This window comes from Erinaceus europaeus, chromosome 14, assembly GCF_950295315.1.
Source record: "Erinaceus europaeus chromosome 14, mEriEur2.1, whole genome shotgun sequence".
Taxonomy (NCBI): domain Eukaryota; kingdom Metazoa; phylum Chordata; class Mammalia; order Eulipotyphla; family Erinaceidae; genus Erinaceus; species Erinaceus europaeus.
Window position 1 is genome coordinate 36,916,380 of NC_080175.1, and position 23,131 is coordinate 36,939,510.

A 23,131-nucleotide genomic window follows, 5' to 3' on the forward strand; every position below is an offset into this window, starting at 1 on the left:
CCCAACAGTCAGATGCCTACTTGACCTCACAGGTCCCATCCTACACTTCATTTTAACCAGAATCATATTGTGCAGATTTGGGTCTCATTTTCTTCCTGTGGATGAATTTCTTTCTGCACCATCACTGAATTTTGTCTATGTCTTCAATCCAGAAAAGGATTCAGAATGACTGTGGATTTCCAGATTAAGAAAATATGACAAACCCAACAAATGTTGCTGGTGCATTAAATTTACCCATTTCAAACAAAACTTTCAAATGATAGGAAACTCTCTCCCACAAGAATAAAGCAGCACTCATGAATAGGAGACATGGTCCTATATTCATCCCCACTGAGGATTGGCACATTCATGGTAATCACACGACCAGTTTCCCTTGTCCTACCCACCCCTCACCACCCCTGTTTTCTAGCCAGAAAGAATCAAGTGGCAGTGGAAGAGGAAGAGCCCTTCCTGTCCAGTCTAGGGCAGCCATGCTCCTCAGACACTCCACTTTGGTGTTTGGAGACTAATCCAGACCAGAAAGGTAGCCCTCAGCATCAGCCCCACGTTATGGACAGTAATCCCAAAACTGAAGAGAAACCCTACAATTTCTGATGTCTGCATTACTTGTCTTCGCTAGGGCAAACATGAAGAAACAGAGAGAAAATCATCCATAAACACCACCTTGCATAATCTGCATCTGGTCTCTTGCTCTCAGTGTTGTTGGCTTTCAAGGGCTAGATAATCATTGTAGGCTTTCTCCTATCCATTGTGGGGGACTTGGTGGCTTCGGTGGCCACCTCCCTTAAATGCCAGTGGTACCCCAATTTAACATCTCAGCTTCTCTCCAGAATGGCCAAATGTCCCCTGGAGAGCAAGTCAGGCCCCTGCTTTCAATGAGTTCTATCTAAATAAATCTAAGGTCTGAGAAAGCTTCCAGATATTTAAAAAACAAACAAGCAAAACAAAACAAAAAAAAAAAAAACACTGGCAGAAACCCTCCCCTCTTCCCCCAACCCCCAGGCAGCAGGCTGGAGCCCAACTCTTGTTTCTCTGGAGTCATTATGAATTCTATAAATTCACAACTCTTCACAACTACACTGCTCAGGTGTGTTTGAGTTCTGTTGGAAGGATGGAGTTCCCAGATATATTCTTCATCAGAGTCTTGAGTCAGGGCTCCTCTGCTTACAGTCAGCATGGCATTTTCAAACTAAGAATAAACAAAACAGCAGTGGTTTTTGGTGGTGACACACAGATGCACTGAGTAAAGGGACAGAGAGAGCAGGACTATTGAGAGCTGCAACTCAATATGCAATTACACAGAGAGAAGCATATCCAAGGTGAGAGACTGCTTAGATTTCCACTTTTCTGGCCAATTTCACCTTCCCCATTCTTTTCTGTCAACCCTACAGTCATTTAGTTGAAAGGAGTTTTTTGGTCCCTCCCCCTGCCCCCACAGTGGCTTCAAACAAAGCTCAGTGCACAACTGTAAATAGTGGCTAGGAGATTTCTTTTTCTAAAATGCTTCCCCTTCCTCTCCCTGCCTTTTAGAGCCAATTTGCTTGTCTATTACTCATCTTCTGTTGTGGTTTTATATTGTAACACCACTTTTTATTTGAAATTATTGTATTTAAAGTAAGGTTTCACATAATGTCAACAAGTAATTAAGTTATGTTTGAAAGGTGGCCATGTTTTGTACCTAAAGCTGTTCATATTTTATTATTTTTTGTTTGTTTCTTATAGCTGGTTAAAGTAGGATTTTGCATGACCTGATGCCTTTTTGTTGTGTGGTTTATTCTCTTGTGGATGGTGTGTGTGCCTTGGGAACCTCTGGGGAATGAAGGGGGCCTAGGTTTCATTCATGCACTATCTTGTTGTGTGTCAAAATAAATACTGGAGAAAGGAGGATTGTGAGTAGCAGGCTGATCTATTGATTAAAACAACAAATCTTGGCTTAGAATCCCTAAATCTTGGCTTAGCATCTCCCTCTCCCGACACTCTACTGCCCAGGATATAGGAAGTCTGAATGCCCCATGCTACCCAGGTCCTTTTAGTCTGTGTACCTAATAGTGTAGGCTTTTCCTAGTTGAAAAGTTGCTAAGAAGAACTGGACTTTCATTGCCTTATCACCTGCCAGGTGTCCGAGCACCCACCACTGCAGATAACAGTGTGTTCCACTGCTGGGTTAAAAATAGCCACATAATAAAATCTTGGACTCTTTATGAAGAAAGAGAGCAACCTGTTATGACAATGCAGAGTCATTTGGGTGGGGGTTCTTGTTGTTGTGTTTGTTTGTTTGTTTTTGTTTTTCCAATTCTATGAGGGGTTTTTTCCCCTTGTTTTATTTTCATTATATTGTGACTGTTACAAATGTCATCTCCTTGCCAAAATAAAAGCAAGATGAAATGGAATTATTTAGACAAGCCATAAAACAAATGTATTTCTCTCTCCTTCACTTCTTAAGTTCTGGTGATAACAAAGGATTAACTCCACTTACAATTCAAGACAATGTGTGGGTTCTCTTTTTATTATTATTAAATCAAAATCAGACTTACTTAAGATGTACAGACACCAAGAGAAAATTTTAACAAGCACATATTTTGTTGATGATAGCATTCACTGTGAACATATGTAACCAGATATTAATATGCAATATTGTTTCCAATACTTTCTAATACACTTTTCTACAATGTTCTGTGTGTGACTGTTCAGGTCCAATCCCTTTGTATCCAGGGCAGCTGTGGTTCTTTCAGCTGCTGTTCTGGCCAAGCCATGGATGGGCTTGTGAATGAGAACATGCAGTTGTATTTCCAACTGGCCTCTCTGATGATGTTATTTCTGTGTAGCTGTGAACAAGAGTCATACCCCTGGAAGAACAGATTATCCTTCTGTACACAGTTGGAAACGCTTCCTCTGTCATCCTAGAACAAATAAAGGCAAAAAACCTCTGTCTGTCCTATCCCATTCATCCGCCATGTTAGCACAAGAGGAATAATACAGAATCTGGTCTCCTGGGGGCTCATGCACTGTGAGGAAGAAGATTCTGATAATCAGAATGAAGCCCTGGGAGCCCTGATAGTCTGAGAGGGCAGAGGCTGGTCCTGAGCTGTGCAACATGAGTTGACAGGCATACATGCCTCTCTACCTTCTACCTCTAGCCTTCTACAGGCTTCCACCTTAAAGTCCAAGGAAAACTTGGAACCATGAGGTCAGCTTGGCTAAGGACACCTCAGTGTGAACTTGAGGTGGGGGGAGTTCATCCCAGCATATGGCATCAGGCCAGGCCAGGCTAGTGGTGGAGTGCAGAGGTGGTGAAGATCACCCACCCTCAGCCAGTCACACTGAAACCACTCACTCTGAGGGACCACATCCCTCAAGCACTGTCATGTAGAGAACTCTTCTTCCAGCAGAACAGCTGGATGTCCCTGGAACCAGTTGAAGTAAGGTAAGTAACCAGGCTTCCTGCGTGAAATTTCAAGTGAAATTACCATACGTTGCCTCTTCACACCCACCTGGGTTTCAGCCCCCACAGGAGACCTGCACAATATTGATTGGCCAGGAAATATCCTTTGAGGAGTTGAGCTTCCTCTGAGAGTGCACAAAACTTAGGCAGGTAGGTGAGATGACACACAGGTTTACAAACTGGGCCACCCTATCACAGCTAGGCTTGGCCATTTCCTCCTTGACCACATGTCAAGAGAATAACTGTATCTATGTGTACTTAAAAATGCCCAGAAGGGTGAAATACCTCAATTGTATAATAGTATGCTGCTTTTTCCTGTGCACAGCCTGGGTTTAAGCTTAGCTTTTACCACATTAACAGAAACATTGGTGCTGTGGTCTATTTCATTCTGCCTATAGAAAAAGAAAGAGAGGAAGGCAAAGGGGAAAAAATGAAAGGGAGAGAGAGGGAGAAAGAAAAGAAAAAAGAGATAGAGATGGAGGGAAAGAGAAAGGAAGAAGAGTGAAAAAAGAAAAAGGAAGGGAAGGAGGTAAATAACAGGAAAGAGAAAGAAATGAAAGAGGAAGAGAGGGAGACAGGAAGGGAGGGAGAGATCAAGAGAGAAAGAAGGAGGGAAAAGGAAAGGGGAAGGGAGGGGAGAGAGGAGAGGAGGGGAGGGGAGGGGAGGGGAGAGGAGAGGAGAGGAGAGGAGAGGAGAGGAGAGGAGAGGAGAGGAGAGGAGAGGAGAGGAGAGGAGAGGAGAGGAGAGGAGAAGAGAGGCTTTGGGGAAAGTGTAACTGAAAGAGTAAGGATTTGAGATGTGTATTTCTTTGTTGCCCACTTCCTTCTGAAATTCATTAAGTAAGCATAAAGGGATTGTGAAGGAAAAAAAGGAGTTGTATCCACTTGTAATCCCAAACTGTTGGGACTCCACTGAGCTTGTCAGAGCCCAGTGTGGCGGCCAGGGGAGAGCTTGTGCAGCACCCATAGGATGCCCAGACTTTGCCTTCAGGCTTCCAGGCCCTTTCACAGGACTTCTGGGAGGCTCCTCACACAGGTGGTTGGCAGAGGCCATTCTCAGCAGAACCCTGTGGTGGCATGAGTCACCGGTGACCATTGAAGGGACAGTCTTGTGAATTCATGGTGAGGTTGCCCCTCTGCCCAGATGGATGGGTCCAGCTCCACAATAACTGGCCTGGAGGAATGTCCCCTTCATCATGGTGATAGTGACTCACATCTACATCTGGTATTCATCTGGTATTCATCCTTCTCTTTCTGGAATATCTCATGCAATATGATTCCTTCAGGCTCTGCCCAAACTGAGGAAAAAGAGATGACCTCCAGGGGGGTTGGGCAGCAGTGCAGTGGGTTAAGCACACGTGGACCACAAGGACCAGCATAAGGATCCTGGTTTGAGCCCACAGCACCCCACCTACAGGGGGGTCACTTAAGCAGGTCTGTAAGTGTCTTTCTCTCCCTCTCTCTCTCTCCCTCCTCTCTCAATTTCACTCTGTCCTATCCAACAACAACAACATCAATGGCAAAAATAACAATAAGGGCAACAAAAAATGGGAGGGAAAGAGAGATGACTTCCTCATGTTTAACAGCTACACAGGAGTCCATCCTGCCTATTTTCTATCTGTGGAGGAAAAAAAAAACTCAAGAGATGGTGTGTGAGACCCTCTTGAATTCTCATAGGAAACTTGGCTTCTCAAAGAATGAAATGCCTTCTCTTCTATATTTTCTAAAACGTCACATTTTTGTTTTAGTTCATTTTGCTTTATTTTTTACTTGTGGCTTGTTGTTTTGTTTTTGTTATGGCCACTCAATTTGAGAGCTAGACAAAAAGAAAGAGAAAGAAAGAGAAAGAAGGAAGGGAGGAAGGAAAGAAAGAAAGAAAGAGAAAAGAAAAGAAAAAGAAGAAAAGAGGGAGTCGGGCGGTAGTGCAGCGGTTAAGCGCAGGTGGCGCAAAGTGCAAGGACAGGCTTAAGGATCTCTGTTCAAGCCCCAGATCCCCACCTGCAGGCAAGTCGCTTCACAGATGGTGACTCAGGTCTGTAGGTGTCTCTCTCTCTCTCCCCCTTTCTGTCTTCCTCTTCTCTCTCCATTTCTCTCTGTCCTGTCAAACAATGACGATGACATCAATAACAACTACTACAGCGATAAAACAAGGGCAACAAGAGGGAATAAATTTTAAAAAGAAAAGAAAGGAGAATATGGAAAGGAAATGAAAGGGGGCCAGGTGGTGGCACACCTGGTTGAGCACACACATTACAGTGCACAAGGACCCAGGTTTGAGCCCCTGGTTCCCACCTGCAGGGGAAAAGCTTTGCAAGTAATCAAGCATTGTTGCAGGTGTCACTATCTATCTCTCTCTTCCTCTCTGTCACCCCCTCCCCTCTTGATTTCTGGCTATCAAGTAAAATAAAGATAATAAAATTTTTTTAAGGAAAGGGAAGTAGAAGGGGAGAAGATGGAAGGAAGTGGACACCTGGGAAGAGATTCCAGAATCCCTAAGTGTACAATGCAGGAGCGCCAATCCCTCTGCTCAGGGCATCTCTCTGCCCTTCCAGCCCATTTCTGTGCTGGAATCCAAACCAGCTGGAAGCTGTACCAGGCCATTGTGAAGCCCCAAAAGTGCTGACTGTTGCCTCTACTGCACCTACCTTGTGTGTCCCCCACACCCCCAATTGTTGTTTTCGACAGGCTGGCTTCACGGGCGGGTAACAGACGACCCGGGATTCATGGCTGGGTTGTACGCAGTATCTCTTTATTCATGCAGGACGCAGCGCAATCTATACCAAGCTAAGCTAAACTAACTCAACTACCAACTAACTAAAACGAACAATGTTGTCCTTACATACTTTCCAAGTAGGGTGTAAATAGGATGTGATGTGGAGAGAAAAGTGACTGGTGAAAATCAGGGTGTGACAAGGAGAGGGGGCGGAGCAGGCAAGAATTCTATCACTGGACCACTAATGCCCTGGAGGGAGTGTGGTGCTTTATGTAAATGTAAAAGTGATTTATGTAAATAGACCGCTTTGAATGGGATCAAACCAATCCCTATATAGGCATACCGGTGCTTGGTTAAGCAGAAGCCAGGGGGAGCTGGCATACTACCCAACACCCAATAATCCTTTTCTTACAGCAAATGAAGAGTCCCTGCACATTTAGACTCACAGTAGTGTCTCAGGTCCCTGGACTCTCTCAGCCTCCCCAGTACAGCTCACACCCCCAACCTAGCTCTCAGTGTCTTGAGACTTTCCTCCCTGCCACTCCAGAGCTCCCAGGCACCAGTGTCCCTCACAATCCCCCATGACTGTGGATCTCAAATGCTGATTAGAATCACCTGAGTGGTTTTTAAAAAGAGTTTCCAGAGACCCCCCCATTACTCAGGACCCTGTACTGGGGCACCCTTGGGTGGGGGACTGGCCCCACCAAGTCACCCATGTCCTGGTCCTCCTCCTCTAGGCAGCAGGCTCTCACCCTCTTCTACAGCCAGGCTGCTTTTTCAGGAAAGAGAAATAATTCATAATCTCTCTCCTGACAACTATCCACTTGCTATGACTCAGGTGCAAGTTCTCTATAAAGCTGGAGAGCCCAATGCCCTACCCACCTCTGGGGCTGCAGATCAGATGTCTTATTTATGTACTTATTTCTTTTTATAGGACAGAGAGAAATTGATAGGGGAAGAGAAGATAGTGAGGGAGAGAGAGAGACCTGCAGCATTGCCTCACCATTTGTGAAACTTCCCCTCTACAGGTGGAGACCAGGGGCTTGAACCCAGGTCCTTGGACATTGTTATGTGTGCCCTCAATTGGTTGCACCACCTCCCAGCCCCATTATATATATATATTTTTTTACTTTATTTTAATGAACAAGAGATACAGAGATACCAGAGCACTGCTAAACTCTGGCTTATGGTGGTGCTGGGGATTAAACCTGGGTCCTCAGAGAATCAGGCATGAAAGTCTTATGTAAAACCATAATGCTGTCTTCCTAACCCCCTCCATGATTTTTAAAAATTTTTTATTTATAAAAAGGAAACATTGACAAAACCATAGAATAAGAAGGGTACAACTCCACACAATTCCCACCACAAGACCTCCGTATTCCCTCCCCTCCCCTGATAACTTTCCTATTCTTTAAGGCTCTGGGAATATGGACCCAAGGTCATTGTAGGATGCAGAAGGTGGAAGGTCTGGCTTCTGTAATTGCTTTCCCACTGAACATGGGCATTGATAGGTCGATCCATACTCCCAGCCTGCCTCTCTCTTTCCCTAGTGGGGAAGGGCTCTGGGGAAGCAGAGCTCCAAGGCACATTGGTGGGGTTGTCTGTCCACGGATGTCTGGTCTCATCCTGCCAGCACCTGGAACCTGGTGGCTGAAAAGAGAGTTAACATACCAAGCCAAACAAATTGCTGAACAATCATGGACCTAAAGGCTGGAATAGTGCAGATGAAGTGTTGGGGGGGGGGGGGGGTCATCCATTTTGTAGATAGCTAGTAGGCATATTTTAGTTATATTTCAAAGGGCCTGTAGCTATACTAGTGTTTGTTTGGGGCTTTTGTTTTGTTTTGTTTTTTGCCTGAGCCTGAAATCTGATATGCAGGTGGATCCTAATTATTTTTAAATGCCACATTCTTCTCTGTACTTTCTCCTAGGCAGGGAGGGAAAAAGCTCACTGTGGAGTCCTTTCTTTCCCACTTTTCTATTCTGCTTTTGCATATGGATAAAGAGGAATAAGGGGTCCCTGAACTTTGCCTGATAAGGCTGCCCCATCCAGAGCCGGAAGATGCCCTGAGGAACCTGCCCTCCACCCCAGTGCTTGAAGGGCAGCCTAAGCAGATGGGTATGGCTCCCCATCAGTCTCTGCTGAGAAACAGGCAGCCACCATATCACCACACACAACAGCGGGAGTGGGGGAATCAGCCTCCTGGGGAGAAAATTTGCATAATCAGGATAATTTGGTACCCAAACTGTCCCGTGCAGTGAACTGCATGGATCTTGGTATAGTTAACAAATTTCACTTCTTCTTTCCCATGTTTTGTCAGACCAATGAGATGTGACCTTGAGTGTGTGAATTGTCCTACAAAATGCACTGTTTTGCCTTCATGAGTCAGCTTTGAGCCTCTTCTCTTCAGTGGCCTTAGGCCCCAGGCTTACCCCCGGGCATCCTCTGCCTGACTTGTCCCCACAAAGTGTCCTTCTGGGTCACTCACATTGCCCTGAAGTCTGCTTTTAGAATGATGGTCTTACCTCCAAAGGCCTCGTTGTGGCTGCCTCTCTACACAGCCTCCCCTCCCCTCCGGACACCTGTTCCCATCATCCCTCCCACTTCCTGTGGGCCAGGGTGGGCCCAGGCCGTCAGCAGGGGTGGGGGGGCTTTGCTTCCCCTTTCACACTTTCCTTCTGGGCACTGAATTTCACAAAACCACCTTTGGCTCCCCTCTGCCCACACCCAAACCATACCTCAGCATCACTATCTCTTGTCTTATTTTTTTTAATTTTTGAAAACTGGAGCTCTTCAGACATGTGAAAGTTCACTGGCCCAGGGACAGCTTTAGCATGTGTTTTATTTCAGAGATAATCCCATGTGGTTTTGGGGCACCAATATGTGTTGAGAAGAGTGGAGGTAGGGGGATGCATAAGCAGCAAAGAATATGTCTACATAATGAGGTCATTTCCAGTCTCTGTTTATTCCTTAAAATTGCTTTCATGAGGCTAATTGGTGGTGCACCTGATTGAGTGAACACATTAGCATGCACAAGGACCTAAGTTCAAGTTCCTGGTCCCCACCTGCTAGGGAAGGTGGGGGGGAGGGGGCTTCACAAGTAGGGAAGCAGGGCTTCAGATGTCTGTCTCTTTCTCTTCTCTTCCTTTTTCAATTTCTCTCTGTTCTATCAAAACTTTTAAAAAATGTAATCACTTCTGCATTGTCCTGTAGTGAAAGCAGCCATACATTTATAATTACTATAATAATACAAAAATCAATCAAGCACATGTCTGAGCTCAGAGAGCTCCACCACTTTTGCTGTAACCCTATGAGGTTAAGGACCCCAATTTCTGAAATCATGTTAAAACTCTGTAAAGCAGCACTGGACTTCTCCAAACTCAGCTCGAAGAAGTTCTCTCCAACCTCTGCCCCAACTTCAAGTCCAGTTACCCATACTCCACATAACCCCCGAGTTCTGAAATGCTGCTAAGATAGTTGGGTGGCAATGACCACCTCAGGGTACTTGCCTGGTTTGTGTTTTGGTTGTGTGTGTGTGCATGTGCATATGCATGTGTGTCTGTTTGTTTGGGGGGAACCTTTGTTGTATTCCTGGCACCTTTGTGTCAGGTGGTATTGGGAATTCACAGTGGTGTGTGGTGCTCAGTGTCTGCCTCTTCCACTGGATTTCAAGTCCTGCCTGGCATCAGATACTCTCAGTCCTGAGAATGGGGTGTGGAAAGCTGGTTGGATCTCTACTCCCAAGTTTTCCCCCAGCCCTGCCTCCTCCCCATCAACCCCCACCCCAACCCAGACTCTTCCTTCTGACATTCCTCACTGTCTCCTTACTTGCTTGAGGGTTAGCATCATTTTCTAGGAAAAAGAGGCACAAAGAAGGGAGACAAAGATCCTAGCCCTTGGTCCCTAAAGGGCATCAAAGGGTGCCCTCTAAGTCCCAGTGCCTCATTGAAGAGTCAGGCGCTGGGAGGAAGCAGCTCTCAGGTGGAGGCAAAGGGCTTGAAGGCAAGACAGCAGCCTATGAAAAACCTCTGGACAAGGTGCTTCCCAGCCCATTCTCAGGAGACAGAGGCCAACAGACAGCAAGCCACAGAACACTCAGTTAAAGCCAAAGAAGACAACAGCAAAAATAAAAACAAAAGGCAGAAAGAGTGAACAAAAAGAAAGAAGAAAAGAAAAAGGGGGCCAGGTGGTGGCACACCCAGTTAAGCACACATAATAGGAAACACAAGGAACCCTATAAGGAAAGACAGACACCTGCAGACCTGCTTCACCACTTGTGAAGTGACTCCCCTGCAGGTGGGGAGCCGGGGGCTTGAACCGGGATCCTTATGCCAGTCCCTGCCCTTTGTGTCACCTGCATTTAACCCATTGTGCTACCTCCTGATTCCCTCCTTCCTCTTTCTTTCTTTCTTTCTTTCTTTCCCCTTCTCTGTCTTCCCCTCCTCTCTCCATTTCTCTCTGTCCTATCCAGCAACAACAGGGGGGAAGGAAGGAAGGAAGGAAGGAAGGAAGGAAGGAAGGAAGGAAGGAAGGAAGGAAGGAAGGAAGGGAGGAAGGAAAAAAAGAGGAACAGAGGGAGTCGGGCTGTAGCGCAGCGGGTTAAGCACAGGTGGCGCAAAGCACAAGGACCAGCATAAGGATCCCGGTTCGAACCCCGGCTCCCCACCTGCAGGGGAGTCGCTTCACAGGCGGTGAAGCAGGTCTGCAGGTGTCTATCTTTCTCTCCTCCTCTCTGTCTTCCCCTCCTCTCTCCATTTCTCTCTGTACTATTCAACAATGACAACAACAATAATAACTACAACAATAAAACAACAAGGGCAACAAAAGGGAATAAATAAATAAAAATAAAATATTTTTAAAAAAAAAGAGGAACAGAGCCAACTTCAAAGTGAGATTAGAATTTGTGATCAAGAAGGGATATAATATAAAAGAGGTCTATTTTTTTTTAACTAGTGATTTAAAGTTTGTGTGCAGGCTTACAGGATGTGTACTGGGCAAAGCCCTGGACTTGCAAGTCTTGGAGCCCAAGGTTTATTCTTTGGCATTGCATGTGCCATCATGGTGCTCAGATGCTCACTCTCTCTCTCTCTCATATATTAGTATAAAATATATACCATACTAATAAATGCATTTTTAAAAACGTTAAATGCAATAAAATTGGTTTACAAAATAAGGTTTCAGGGGTTCTATGTGTATATACATTTCACACACTGCACCTATCTTCCACCTAGCTACCCACAAAATGATCAATTTTATTTCTTAAAATCTTTTAATATTTTCTTTATATATTATTATTGGATAAAAACAGAAAAAAAAACTGTGAGGGAAGGGAAGATAGGGAGAGAGAAAGTTTCACATTCTTGAAGCTTCCACCCTACAAACGGGAAACAGAGGCTTGAATCCAGGTCTTGCCATGGTAACATGTGCTTAACCAAGTGTACCACTACCTGGTCCCTAAAATAATCTAACAAGGCAGCACCAAAATGTACAAGGCCAAAGCAGAAAGACTGCAAGAAGTAATGGGTAAAGCTTGAAGACACCAAGACACATCATAGTCACAATGAGAAGAAGTAAGGATAAAGAAAGGATCCTAAAGGCTGCAAGAGAGAAACAAAAAGTCACATACAAGGGAAAACCCATAAGATTATCTGCAGACTTCTCCACTCAAACTCTAAAAGCCAGAAGGGAATGGCAAGGTATCTATGGAGCCCTAAATGAAAAAGGGTTTCAACCAAAGATAATATATCCTGCTAGACTTTCATTCAAACTAGATGGAGGGATCAAAACCTTCTTAGACAAACAACAGTTAAAGGAGGCAACCATCACCAAGCCAGCCCTGAAAGAGGTTCTAAAAGACCTCTTATAAACAAAAACATCACTATAATACTTGCAATATATCAGAGCAAACAAAATTTTATTTTTGAACAATGGCACTACAATACATTAAATCCATAATATCAATAAACGTCAATGGCTTAAATTCACCCATCAAAAGGCACAGGGTGGGGGCATGGATCAGAAAACATAACCCAACCAGATGCTGCTTGCAAGAATCCCATCTGTCACAACAAGATAAACACAGACTTAAAGTGAAGGGATGGAAAACTATCATACAGGCTAACGGACCACAAAAAAGGGCAGGAACAGCCATTCTCATCTCAGACACGATAGATTTTAAATTAAATAAAGTAATAAAAGATAGGCAAGGACATTACATAATGATTAGAGGATCAATCAGCCAAGAAGACTTAACAATTATTAACATCTATGCACCCAATGAGGGACCATCTAAATACATCAAGCACCTACTGAAAGAATTTCAAAAATACATCAATAGTAATACAATAATAGTGGGAGACTTCAATACCCCACTCTCACACTTAGACAGATCAACAAAGCAGAGAACCAATAAAGATACAAGAGAATTGAAAGAAGAGATTGACAGACTAGACCTCTTGGACATTTTCAGACTCCTTCACCCCAAAAAACTGGAATACACCTTCTTTTCAAATCCACATAACACATACTCAAGGATAGACCACATGTTAGGCCACAAAGACAGCATCAATAAATTCAAGAGCATTAAAATCATCCCAAGTATCTTCTCAGACCATAGTGGAGTAAAACTAACATTTAACAACAAACAGAAAATTATTAAAAGTCACAGAATTTGGAAACTAAACAAAATACTCCTTAAGAACCACTGGGTCAGAGAGTCACTCAAGCAGGAAATTCAAATGTTCCTGGAAACAAATGAAAATGAAGACACAACCTATCAAAATATTTGGGACACAGCTAAAGCAGTACTGAGAGGGAAACTTATAGCCATACAATCACATATTAAACACCAAGAAGAAGCTCAAATGAAAGACCTTACTGCACACCTCAAGGACTTAGAGGAAGAGGAACAAAGGAACCCTAAAGCAACCAGAAGGACAGAAATCACTAAAGTTAGAGTAGAAATAAACAACATCGAAAATAAAAGAACCATACAAAAGATCAATGAAGCCAAATGTTGATTCTTTGAAAGATTAAACAAAATTGACAAACCCCTAGCCAGACTCACCAAACAAAAAAGAGAGAAGACTCAAATTAATAGAATTGTAAACGATGCAGGAGATATCACAACTGACACCATTGAAATCCAGAGAATCCTGTGAAACTTCTATGAAGAACTATACGCCACCAAGCTAGAGAATCTGGAAGAAATGGAACAATTCCTAGAGGCATATGCCCTTCCAAAACTGAACCAAGAAGAACTACAAAATCTAAATGCACCAATCACAGACAAAGAAATTGAAACCATTATTAAGAATCTCCTCAAAAACAAAAGTCCTGGACCAGATGGCTTCACAAACGAATTCTACAAAACTTTCAGAAAACAGTTAGTACCCATACTTCTTAAGCTTTTCCATAATATTGAAGAAACAGGAATACTCCCTTCCACCTTCTATGAAGCCAACATCACTCTGATACCAAAAGCTGATAGGGACAGTACAAAAAAGGAAAACTACAGACTAATATCTCTGATGAACATAGATGCCAAAATATTAAACAAGATCTTGGCCAACCGGATACAGCAACATATCAAAAAGATTGTTCATCATGACCAAGTGGGATTCATCCCAGGAATGCAAGGTTGGTTCAACATCCATAAGTCAATCAATGTCATTCACTACATCAATAAAAGCAAAGCCAAAAACCACATGATTATCTCAATAGATGCAGAGAAAGCCTTTGACAAAATCCAACACCCAATCATGCTCAAAACTCTACAAAAAATGGGAATAGATGGTAAATTCCTCAAGATAGTGGAGTCTATATATAGCAAACCTACAGCCAACATCATACTCAATGGACAGAAGCTGAAAGCATTCCCCCTCAGATCAGGGACTAGACAGGGCTGTCCACTGTCACCGTTACTCTTCAACATAATATTGGAAGTTCTTGCCATAGCAATCAGGCAACAGAAAGAAATCAAAGGAATACAGATTGGAAGGGAAGAAGTCAAGCTCTCACTATTTGCAGATGATATGATAGTATACATAGAAAAACCTAAAGAATCCAGCTGAAAACTACTGGAAGTTATTAGGCAATAAAGCAAGGTATCCGGCTACAAAATCAATGTACAAAAATCAATGGCATTTCTTTATGCAAACACTAAATCTGAAGAAGAAGACATCCAGAAATCACTCCCATTTACTGTTTCAGCAAAATCAATCAAATACCTAGGAATAAAGTTAACCAAAGAAGTGAAAGACTTGTATGCTGAAAACTATGAGTCGCTACTCAAGGAAATAGAAACTGATACCAAGAAATGGAAAGATATCCCATGCTCATGGATTGGAAGAATAAATATCATCAAAATAAATATTCTCCCCATGGCATATACAAATTTAATGCAATACCGATCAAAGTTCCACCAAGCTTCTTTAAGAGAATAGAACAAACACTACAATCATTTATCTGGAACATGAAAACACCTAGAATTGCCAAAACGATCTTGAGGAAAAGAAACAGAAATGGAGGCATCACACTCCCAGACCTTAAAATATATTATAAAGCCATCATCATCAAAACAGCATGGTAATGGAACAAAAATAGGTACACAGACCAGTGGAACAGAATTGAAAGCCCAGAAATAAATCCCCACACCTATGGACAGATAATCTTTGATAAGGGGGCCCAAAGCATTAAATGGAAGAAGGAGGTTCTCTTCAATAAATGGTGCTGGGAAAACTGGGTTGTAACATGCAGGAGAATGAAATTGAACCACTTTATCTAACCAGAAACAAAAATCAACTCCAAATGGATCAAAGACCTAGATGTCAGACCAGAAACACTCAAATACTTAGAGGAAAACATTGGTAAAACACTTTCCCACCTACACCTCAAGGACATCTTTGATGAATCAAACCCAATTGCAAGGAAGACTAAAGCAGAAACAAACCAATGGGACTACATCAAATTGAAAAGCCTCTGCACATCCAAAGAAACTATTAAACAAACAGAGAGACCCCTCACAGAATGGGAGAAGATCTTCACATGCCATACATCAGACAAGAAACTAATCACCAAAATATATAAAGAGCTCAGCAAACTTAGCACCAAAAAAGCAAATGACCCCATCCAAAAATGGGCAGAGGATATGAACCAAACATTCACTACAGAGGAGATCCAAAAGGCTAACAAACATATGAAAAACTGCTCTAGGTCACTGATTGTCAGAGAAATGCAAATTAAGACAACACTAAGATACCACCTCACTCCTGTAAGAATGGCATACATCAAAAAGGACAGCAGCAACAAATGCTGGAGAGGATGTGGGGACAGAGGAACCCTTTTACAATGCTGGTGGGAATGTAAATTGGTCCAGCCTCTGTGGAGAGCAGTCTGGAAAACTCTCAGAAGGCTAGACATGGACCTTCCATATGATCCAGTAATTCCTCTCCTGGGCTTATACCCCAAGGACTCCATAACACCCAACCAAAAAGAGGTGTGTACTCCTATGTTCATAGCAGCACAATTCATAATAGCTAAAACCTGGAAGCAACCCAGGTGCCCAACAATAGATGAGTGGCTGAGAAAGCTGTGGTTGATATACACAATGGAATACTATGCAGCTATCAAGAACAATGAACCCACCTTCTCTGACCCATCTTGGACAGAGCTAGAAGGAATTATGGTAAGTGAGCTAAGTCAGAAAGATAAAGATGAGTATGGGATGATCCCACTCATCAACAGAAGTTGAGTAAGAAGATCTGAAAGGGAAACTAAAAGCAGGACCTGACCAAATTGTAAATAGGGCACCAAAGTAAAAGCCCTGTGGTGAGGGGTAGACATGCAGCTTCCTGGGACAGTGGGGGGTGGGAGTAGGTGGGAGGGATGGGTCACAGTCTTTTGGTGGTGGGAACGGTGTTTATGTACACTCCTAGCAAAATGTAGACATATAAATCACTAGTTAATTAATATGAGAGAAGGAAAATCAATTGTATGTCTCAAAGTTTTTCAAAACACAAACTGAATCTTTTTAATATATAGGCTGTGTATTTGATATGCGGACTCTCTCAAAAGCCTAGACCAAGTAGATTAGAAGCATCCAATAGCACAGCTATATACAAGATACTGGGTACTGTACAGCAAACCATAACAAAAGGACTTTTCAAAGTTAACCCAATTACCAAATAATGTGATGATAACATTACCTATCGATTGTCTTTTTGAACCCTAAGACAGCAGGAACCTCGCATCTCCACTATAGAGCCTCTACTTCCCCCAGTCCTGGAACCCTTGGATAGGGCCCACTTTCCCATATGCCTCTCCCAATCCATATCAAATAATATTGCATCCGCCGACCACAACCTAACCAACGCAATGATTGCCACCTCAACATGCTTCACCTCAGACTGTGTCCAGAGACTTCACGTGTGGAATGACAACCCTTCAGCTTCATTACTCAGGTGAGACCTTTCCTTTTATAGTACACTCTAATTTCATCTCAGGTGGTTCACTTTCTAACAAAGTCCCATAATCTAGATATACACCAGTTTCTGTGAGAGAGAGCTTATGTTCACACGTATCCATAAACTACTGCAAAATATATACCTGAAAGCAGAAGTACACTAGAGTTTGCAGTGAGTACCTCCCTAACACTTCCTCTCCACTATTCCAAGCTTTGGGTCCATGATTGCTCAACAATTTGTTTGGCTTTGTATGTTAACTCTCTTTTCAATCACCAGGTTCCATATGCCATCAGGATGCTAGCCAGGCTTTTCTGGATTGAAGACCCCACCAATGTGTCCTGGAGCTCAGCTTCCCCAGAGACACACCCTACTAGGGAAAGAGAGAGGCAGACTGGGAGCATGGACCGACCAGTCAACGCCCATATTCAGCAGGGAAGCAATTACAGAAGCCAGACCTTCAACCTTCTGCAACCCTCAATGACCCCCTGGGTCCATGCTCCCAGAGGGATAGAGAATGGGAAAGCCATCGGGAGAGGGGGTGGGATATGGAGATTGGGTGGTGGGAATTGTGTGGAGTTGTACCCCTCCTACCCTATGGTTTTGTTAATTAATCCTTTCTTAAATAAAAAAAAATTAAAAAAAAAATGGGTAAAGCTATTACTGCAATGGGAGACATCAATACTCTTCTCAGGAATGGGCAGAGCCATCTATCAAGAAGTCACCAAGGGCATTGTTACCCAGTGGGGAAATAAATGGCAAGAAATGTGAGGTGGAGGGACAGCATGAAGAGAGGTGCAGAGGCTGGAGTGTGAGGCACTATGTTTGCAGAAGGCCATACACTGAGTTTGGCTCTATTGTTTTGGAAGGATTGTGTATCGCCTAGATTCAAGCCTAGCCCCCACTGCACTGACAGAAGCTTTGATGCTGATGTCTCCTTCCCTCTCCCTCTGCCTTTCTGTCTCTAGCCACAAACAAACTATCAGAGGGCTGGGGATAGAAACAGGAAAGGAGGCCTCCTCTCATGCTGGAGCTGCAGGCTGCTGCCAGGCACTCAAGGCCTTTGGAGGAAGGGCGGGGGTGGACACCAACTTGGATTTCAGGTAGTGAAACTGAGGCTGGGGAAGCAGAATGAATTTTTTCCAGGTCACAGAGAGTCATCCTTGAGCCACATTCCTTTTATTTTTATTTTATTAATATTTACTTACAAAATTATGAGAAAACAGGGGTTTAATTCCACACCATTCTAATCACCAAAGCTTTGTGTCCCCATCCCCTTCATTGGAAACTTCCTTCAGTTGTAAACTTGGTTTTACCCAAGATCACAGATATGGGTTGACTATTATTTCTACAACTATCTATATTTATATATATTTGCCTTTTTTTTTCTATGGTCATGCCTTCTCTTCCCTTCACTCCTACACCTATTATTACTTCTGAGTTTCCTTTCTTTTTTCCTATACCCTCTCTGAGTCCCAGTGGAACTGAGTTTCAGAACCCTCTAAGTCATCTTCCCTGAACATTTCTCACACTCTGGGAATATGAACCATGGGGAGCAGAAGGAAGAAGGTCCAGCTTTTATAATTGCTTCCTCTCTGGACATGGGCATTAGCAGGTCAATCCAGACTCCAGCCTTTTACTTTCTTTCCCTTGCTGGGTAGGAGCTACATTTCTTAAAACCCATCATGCCTGATGCAAAAAGGAGACACGGGAAGAGTTGCATATGCTTCTACCTACTTTTGGAAGCACACATAGTACATTCATAACTGAAGGTAGAACCAAAAATCCCCAAAGGGCCATGCTGTCTGGTGTGGTCCTGAGGCGGGATGTGGCCTGAAGTTGATGAATTTAGTTAGGATGCAAAACCTATTCAGGCAATAAAGATAGTACTAGCAACTTAGATCCCATCCTAATTCCTGATGGTCTTGTCCTTTTAACATAATAAAGAAGAGTTAAAACCAGCCATAGAGGTGCCAGGCGGTGGCACACCTGGTTGATCACACATGTTACAAGGTAGAAGGACACTAGATTCAAGCCCCTGGTCCCCACCTGTAGGGGGAAGCTTCAGGAGTGGTGAAGCAGTGTTGCAGCTCTCTCTCTCTCTCTCTTTGTCTCTCTCTCTCTCTGTCTCTCTCTCCCCATTCTATCACCTTTCTCAATTTCTCTCTATATATATTCAATAAGTAATAAGTAAAAATAAATAAAAATCTAGCCAAAGAATTTATTATGGGAGGAAGTTCAAAAAAGACTATGAAAATCTAGTCCTTAGTCTCCTCCTGAACTGCCCTCAGCCTAACTCCTGACTTTCTCTGCCCTTTGCCACTTCTGCTTGTATAAATTCTCTCTCTCCTTTAAAGATGGGGTGTGGTGTGGGGGTTGGTTTGAGTAATAGCTCCAGTCTCCATTTTGAAAGCAATAGCATTTTTTCCCTGCTACCAGAGTTATCACTAGGGCTTGGTGACAACATGATGACTCCACACTTCAATGGCCTTTTTTTCCCTTTTCTCTCTTCCTTTCTCTCTCTCTCTCTTTCCTTCTTTCTTTCATTCTTTCTTTCCCTTATCAAGACAGGTAGAGATTGTGAATGAAGGAGGAAACAGAGAGGAAAAGAGAAAGAAGAGAAACCTGAAACCCTGATCCATCATTCATGTAATTCCCCCCCAATCCTGAGGTGGGAGACAGAGACTCGAACCCTAGTCCTCCTACACGGTAACATGGTAATATGTGTGTTCTACCAAGTGCAACACACCTTAGCCTCAGCAATAGCCATTAGCCATTAAATTAACTCTTTTTTTTCTTCATCCAAAAACTGGTACGAGAGTCTTTGGTCCTCTGTGCCACAGGGGAACTGGGCCTTCATTTTGGTTTCAAAAGGCTGTAAAGAGGGCAGAGTCTAGGTTACTTGGCTGAGCTTCCCACAGATGGATTTAAGATCCTCTGACCAAAAATAATTTCATGCCTTTTTTTTTTCTTAATGTCAACATGTGTGTCACTCTAGGGAGCAAAGCACTAGAGATGGTGGACTCCTGGAAGAAATAGAGCATGGTCAGCAGCCAGAATGTCCCAGCTGCAAGAGAAGCTACCCACCTGTTCCCAGGGCTGGGCCTGGGCTGACTGGCCAGCTGACCATCTTCATGAACCCAGGCCCCATGCCAGAGACCCTGTGCTTATCACACAGCTCTCTCTCTCTCTCACTCTGCCAGTGGCCTGTGAGTACCGGGTACATGGGTGAAGGCCCAGACTCAGCACAGCAACTCCTCAGTCTAATTCCCAAAGTGAATTAGACTAAGGACACAGGCCAGGGGTCCCAGACCTTACCCCTGAGGAACCCACTGGCATTTCTGCTACAGAACAGGCTCATCCAGAAGTTAGCCTTTTCTGGACAAGAGAACCTTCAAGAAGCAAGTCCTTTTCTATCAGAGCACTACTTCACTCTGGCATATGGTGGTGTCTGGAGTTGAACCTGGGTCTGGGAGCTACAGACAGGAATACCTTTCACATAACCATCCTCCCCACAAGAAATTCCATTTGCAGCCTACAAGGCTGTGTGTGTGGTGGGGGGAGGGTGGAATCAGAGGTGAGATTTTGGAGACCTGGAGAAAATTTGAGATTAATTCCATTAGGGCTGGCAAAAATAGCTCACTTGGATAGTGCACTGCTTTGCCCTGTGTGAGGCCCAGGTTCCAGTCTATCTCTCACCACATTGAAAGAAACTTTGCTGCTCTGGTCACTCACTCTCTGTCTCTCTGCCTCAAAGAAAAATAAAAACTAATTCTTTTTATATCCATGTAAAATGATTCAGGACAATCATATTTCCTCAACCAACCTTGAGGTCTGGGCTTAGATAATTCAGAATAGACTCAGGAATCTAAAGAATTGTTTTAGAATCTGTATTGCTATATGAAAAATAGCAGCATACCATTTCTATGTTTTTCAGGTTCAGGCCTTAGTGAAAAATATTATTCAACTAGGTGTTAAATACTTAGATTCTTGAAAGAAAAAGATAAGAATTTCCTTGGCTAGTTTTGTTACGACACTATACAAGGTTCTGTTATGCATTTGACGAATAATGCAGTGCTAATAACCCAGCACCACAGAAATTCAAGACAAGGGGCCAAGTAGTGGAGCACCTGGTAAAGCACACGTTACCATGTGCAAGGGCCACTGGCCTGCTAAGATCTTCAGGTGTGGTCCCCTCACCTGAAACTCCTCCCACCGTGTACAATGGCATTCTTTGCATCCCAGTTCCACTTCTCCTGCGTGCAATATTCGTGCGCTCTAGTTCCCATTTCCCATGTGTACAGAGGTGGTGCAGCAAAATGTCTGTGTTTCCAGGCTCTCCCTGTTTATTGCCTGACCTCAACAATACCCATCACCATGCCCCAGAGTACAGGCATAGTGAAACTGCACTAGGGGCCTCACTGCCCACATAAAGCCACGTTCTGTCACATCAGCTTTGACATGACAGGAAACCTGCTTTCTGGCCATTGGAAGGTACAACAGAGACTGGAGCACACTTCAGGTCAACTTTCTGTCTTTTCAGTGTGAGGTTCTTACACAGGTAGGAGTTGGGGAGCCAGGAGCCAGGGAAGCTGGGGGCTGAACTGGGGGCAACCAGAGAGGACTTGAAAGCCCCCATGTTTCCTCACCTCCTGTAGCTCTTCCTTTTAAAACAAAGTTCATTTAAAAAAAAAACTAGCAGAATCCACAGGAGCAGAATCTGGGGTTACAATCCCCTTGTCCTATAAGCAGCTCAGCTTAACCCCCTCCACCTCCCCAGAGCAAGATCAAATAGTCCAAGCCCAGTCCCCTTGGGGCTCTGATTCAACACCTAAGACTCCTGATGACCTGGCATGTACAACATGATCAAACAACCAAAAAAGAAAAACAAATTCTACCTTCAGAATTACCTGCTCACTAAATAAGCTAAGACATGTCTTACAGAAGCAAAGGGGAGTTCTAGTCCTAGACTGCTTGAAAGCAAGTATCCAGGTGAGGAGATAGCATAACGGTTCTACAAAAAGACTCTCCTGCATGAGGCTCTGAGGTCACAGGTTCAATCCCCAGTACAACCATACCACAAAGCAGAGCTGACCAGTGCTCTGGGAATACATACTCTCCCTTTCCCTCTCCCTCTCCTTCTCCCCCTCTCTCTCTGTCTTTATTAACGAAGACAATGTTTTTGTAAATTTTTATTTTAATTTATTTATTATTGGGTAGAGACAGAGAGAAATTGAGAGGGAAAGGAGAGACAGAGAAATACCTGCAGCTCTGAACCACTCATGAAGCTTTCCCCCTGCAGGTGGGAACCAGGAACTTGAGCCCAGGTCTTTGCACACTATAGTGTGTGCACTTAACCAGGTATGCCACCACCTGGCTCTCTCTCTCTCTCTCTCTTCATCCTCTATAAAATAAATAAATATGGGCTGACCAGCCAATGGCACATTTGGTAGAGCACACGCTTTACAGTATACAAAGATCCAGGTTCAATCTCCCAGTCTTCACCTGCATAAGGGAGAGTTCACAAGTAGTAAAATGGAGCTGCAGGTGGTGTTTCACTCTCCCTCTTCTTCCTACCCCCTTTTCCTCTCAGCTCCTCTATTCCTATTCAAACTAAATAACCAATAAAATACTTAAAATAAATAGGGGGTCTGGGCAGTGGTACACCCACTTGAGCACACATGTGGCCATGCTCAAGGATCTGGGCTCAAGCCCCTGCTCCTCACCTGCAGGGGAAAAATTTATGAGCATTGAAACAGGTCTGCAGGTATCTATCTGTCATTCTCCCTTCCTCTCTAGTCCCCCCTTCTCTCTTAGTTTCTCTGTCCTATCTAATAATAATAATAAATTTAAAAAGGAAAAATGGCCACCAGGAGAGGTAGGTTCATGCTACAGGTACCATAACCCTAGTAGCAACAGAAAATAGTGATAAATAAGTAAAATATTTTTTAAAAAAGAAAGCAAGCACTTTCCCCATAAATATCATGGATGGAACAGAGGATGCCGGTATTAGAGATTTTTTTTCCCTCAATATCACTATTCAGAGAGTGCTATTCTGCACACAATAGTCACAGGATTAAAATTTCAATTAAAATTAAACAGAAAATCCAAGTCCCTTTCTAGCAAGAGCTATATCCCCCCTACTCAATCTATCTAAAGCCACATTTGTGTTTACCCTGCAGGGCAGAGCAGATGTGAAGCTTGTCTGTCCATCCTCAGAGGGATAGAACATGAACAACTCTGTTGGAGGAGTAATGGGACCCTAGCACATTTCCCCCCAGCCCATGTCCAGAACATCAAGGAAGCTGGAACAGCCACGAGGAAATGCCCATCTTCACAGCCATTTCCATGCAAAACTAGAGGAACTCCTTGAATACAAGACTGACCACTTCCTGGAAGTTAAAAACTCTAAACAAGAACTGGAAGAAACCAACTGGGACCAAGATGGCACCTGTGTGGGCCTGGGCCTCATTGTGCCCTCACTGTGATGGAATCTCCCTGCAGGCACCAATGCCA

General features: G+C 43.6%; 1 protein-coding gene across 1 annotated transcript in view; it reads left to right on the top strand.

Annotated features, from left to right (window-relative positions):
* Nucleotides 1-23,103, top strand: part of IKZF1 (IKAROS family zinc finger 1) — a 136,610-nt gene extending 113,507 nt beyond the window's left edge. Inside the window, exons 9-10 of the mRNA XM_060170997.1 lie at nucleotides 3,371-3,424; nucleotides 22,908-23,103. Coding sequence (XP_060026980.1) covers nucleotides 3,371-3,424; nucleotides 22,908-23,103 — 250 coding nt within the window. The remainder of the gene's footprint in view (nucleotides 1-3,370; nucleotides 3,425-22,907) is intronic.
* Nucleotides 23,104-23,131: the final 28 nt, after the last annotated feature.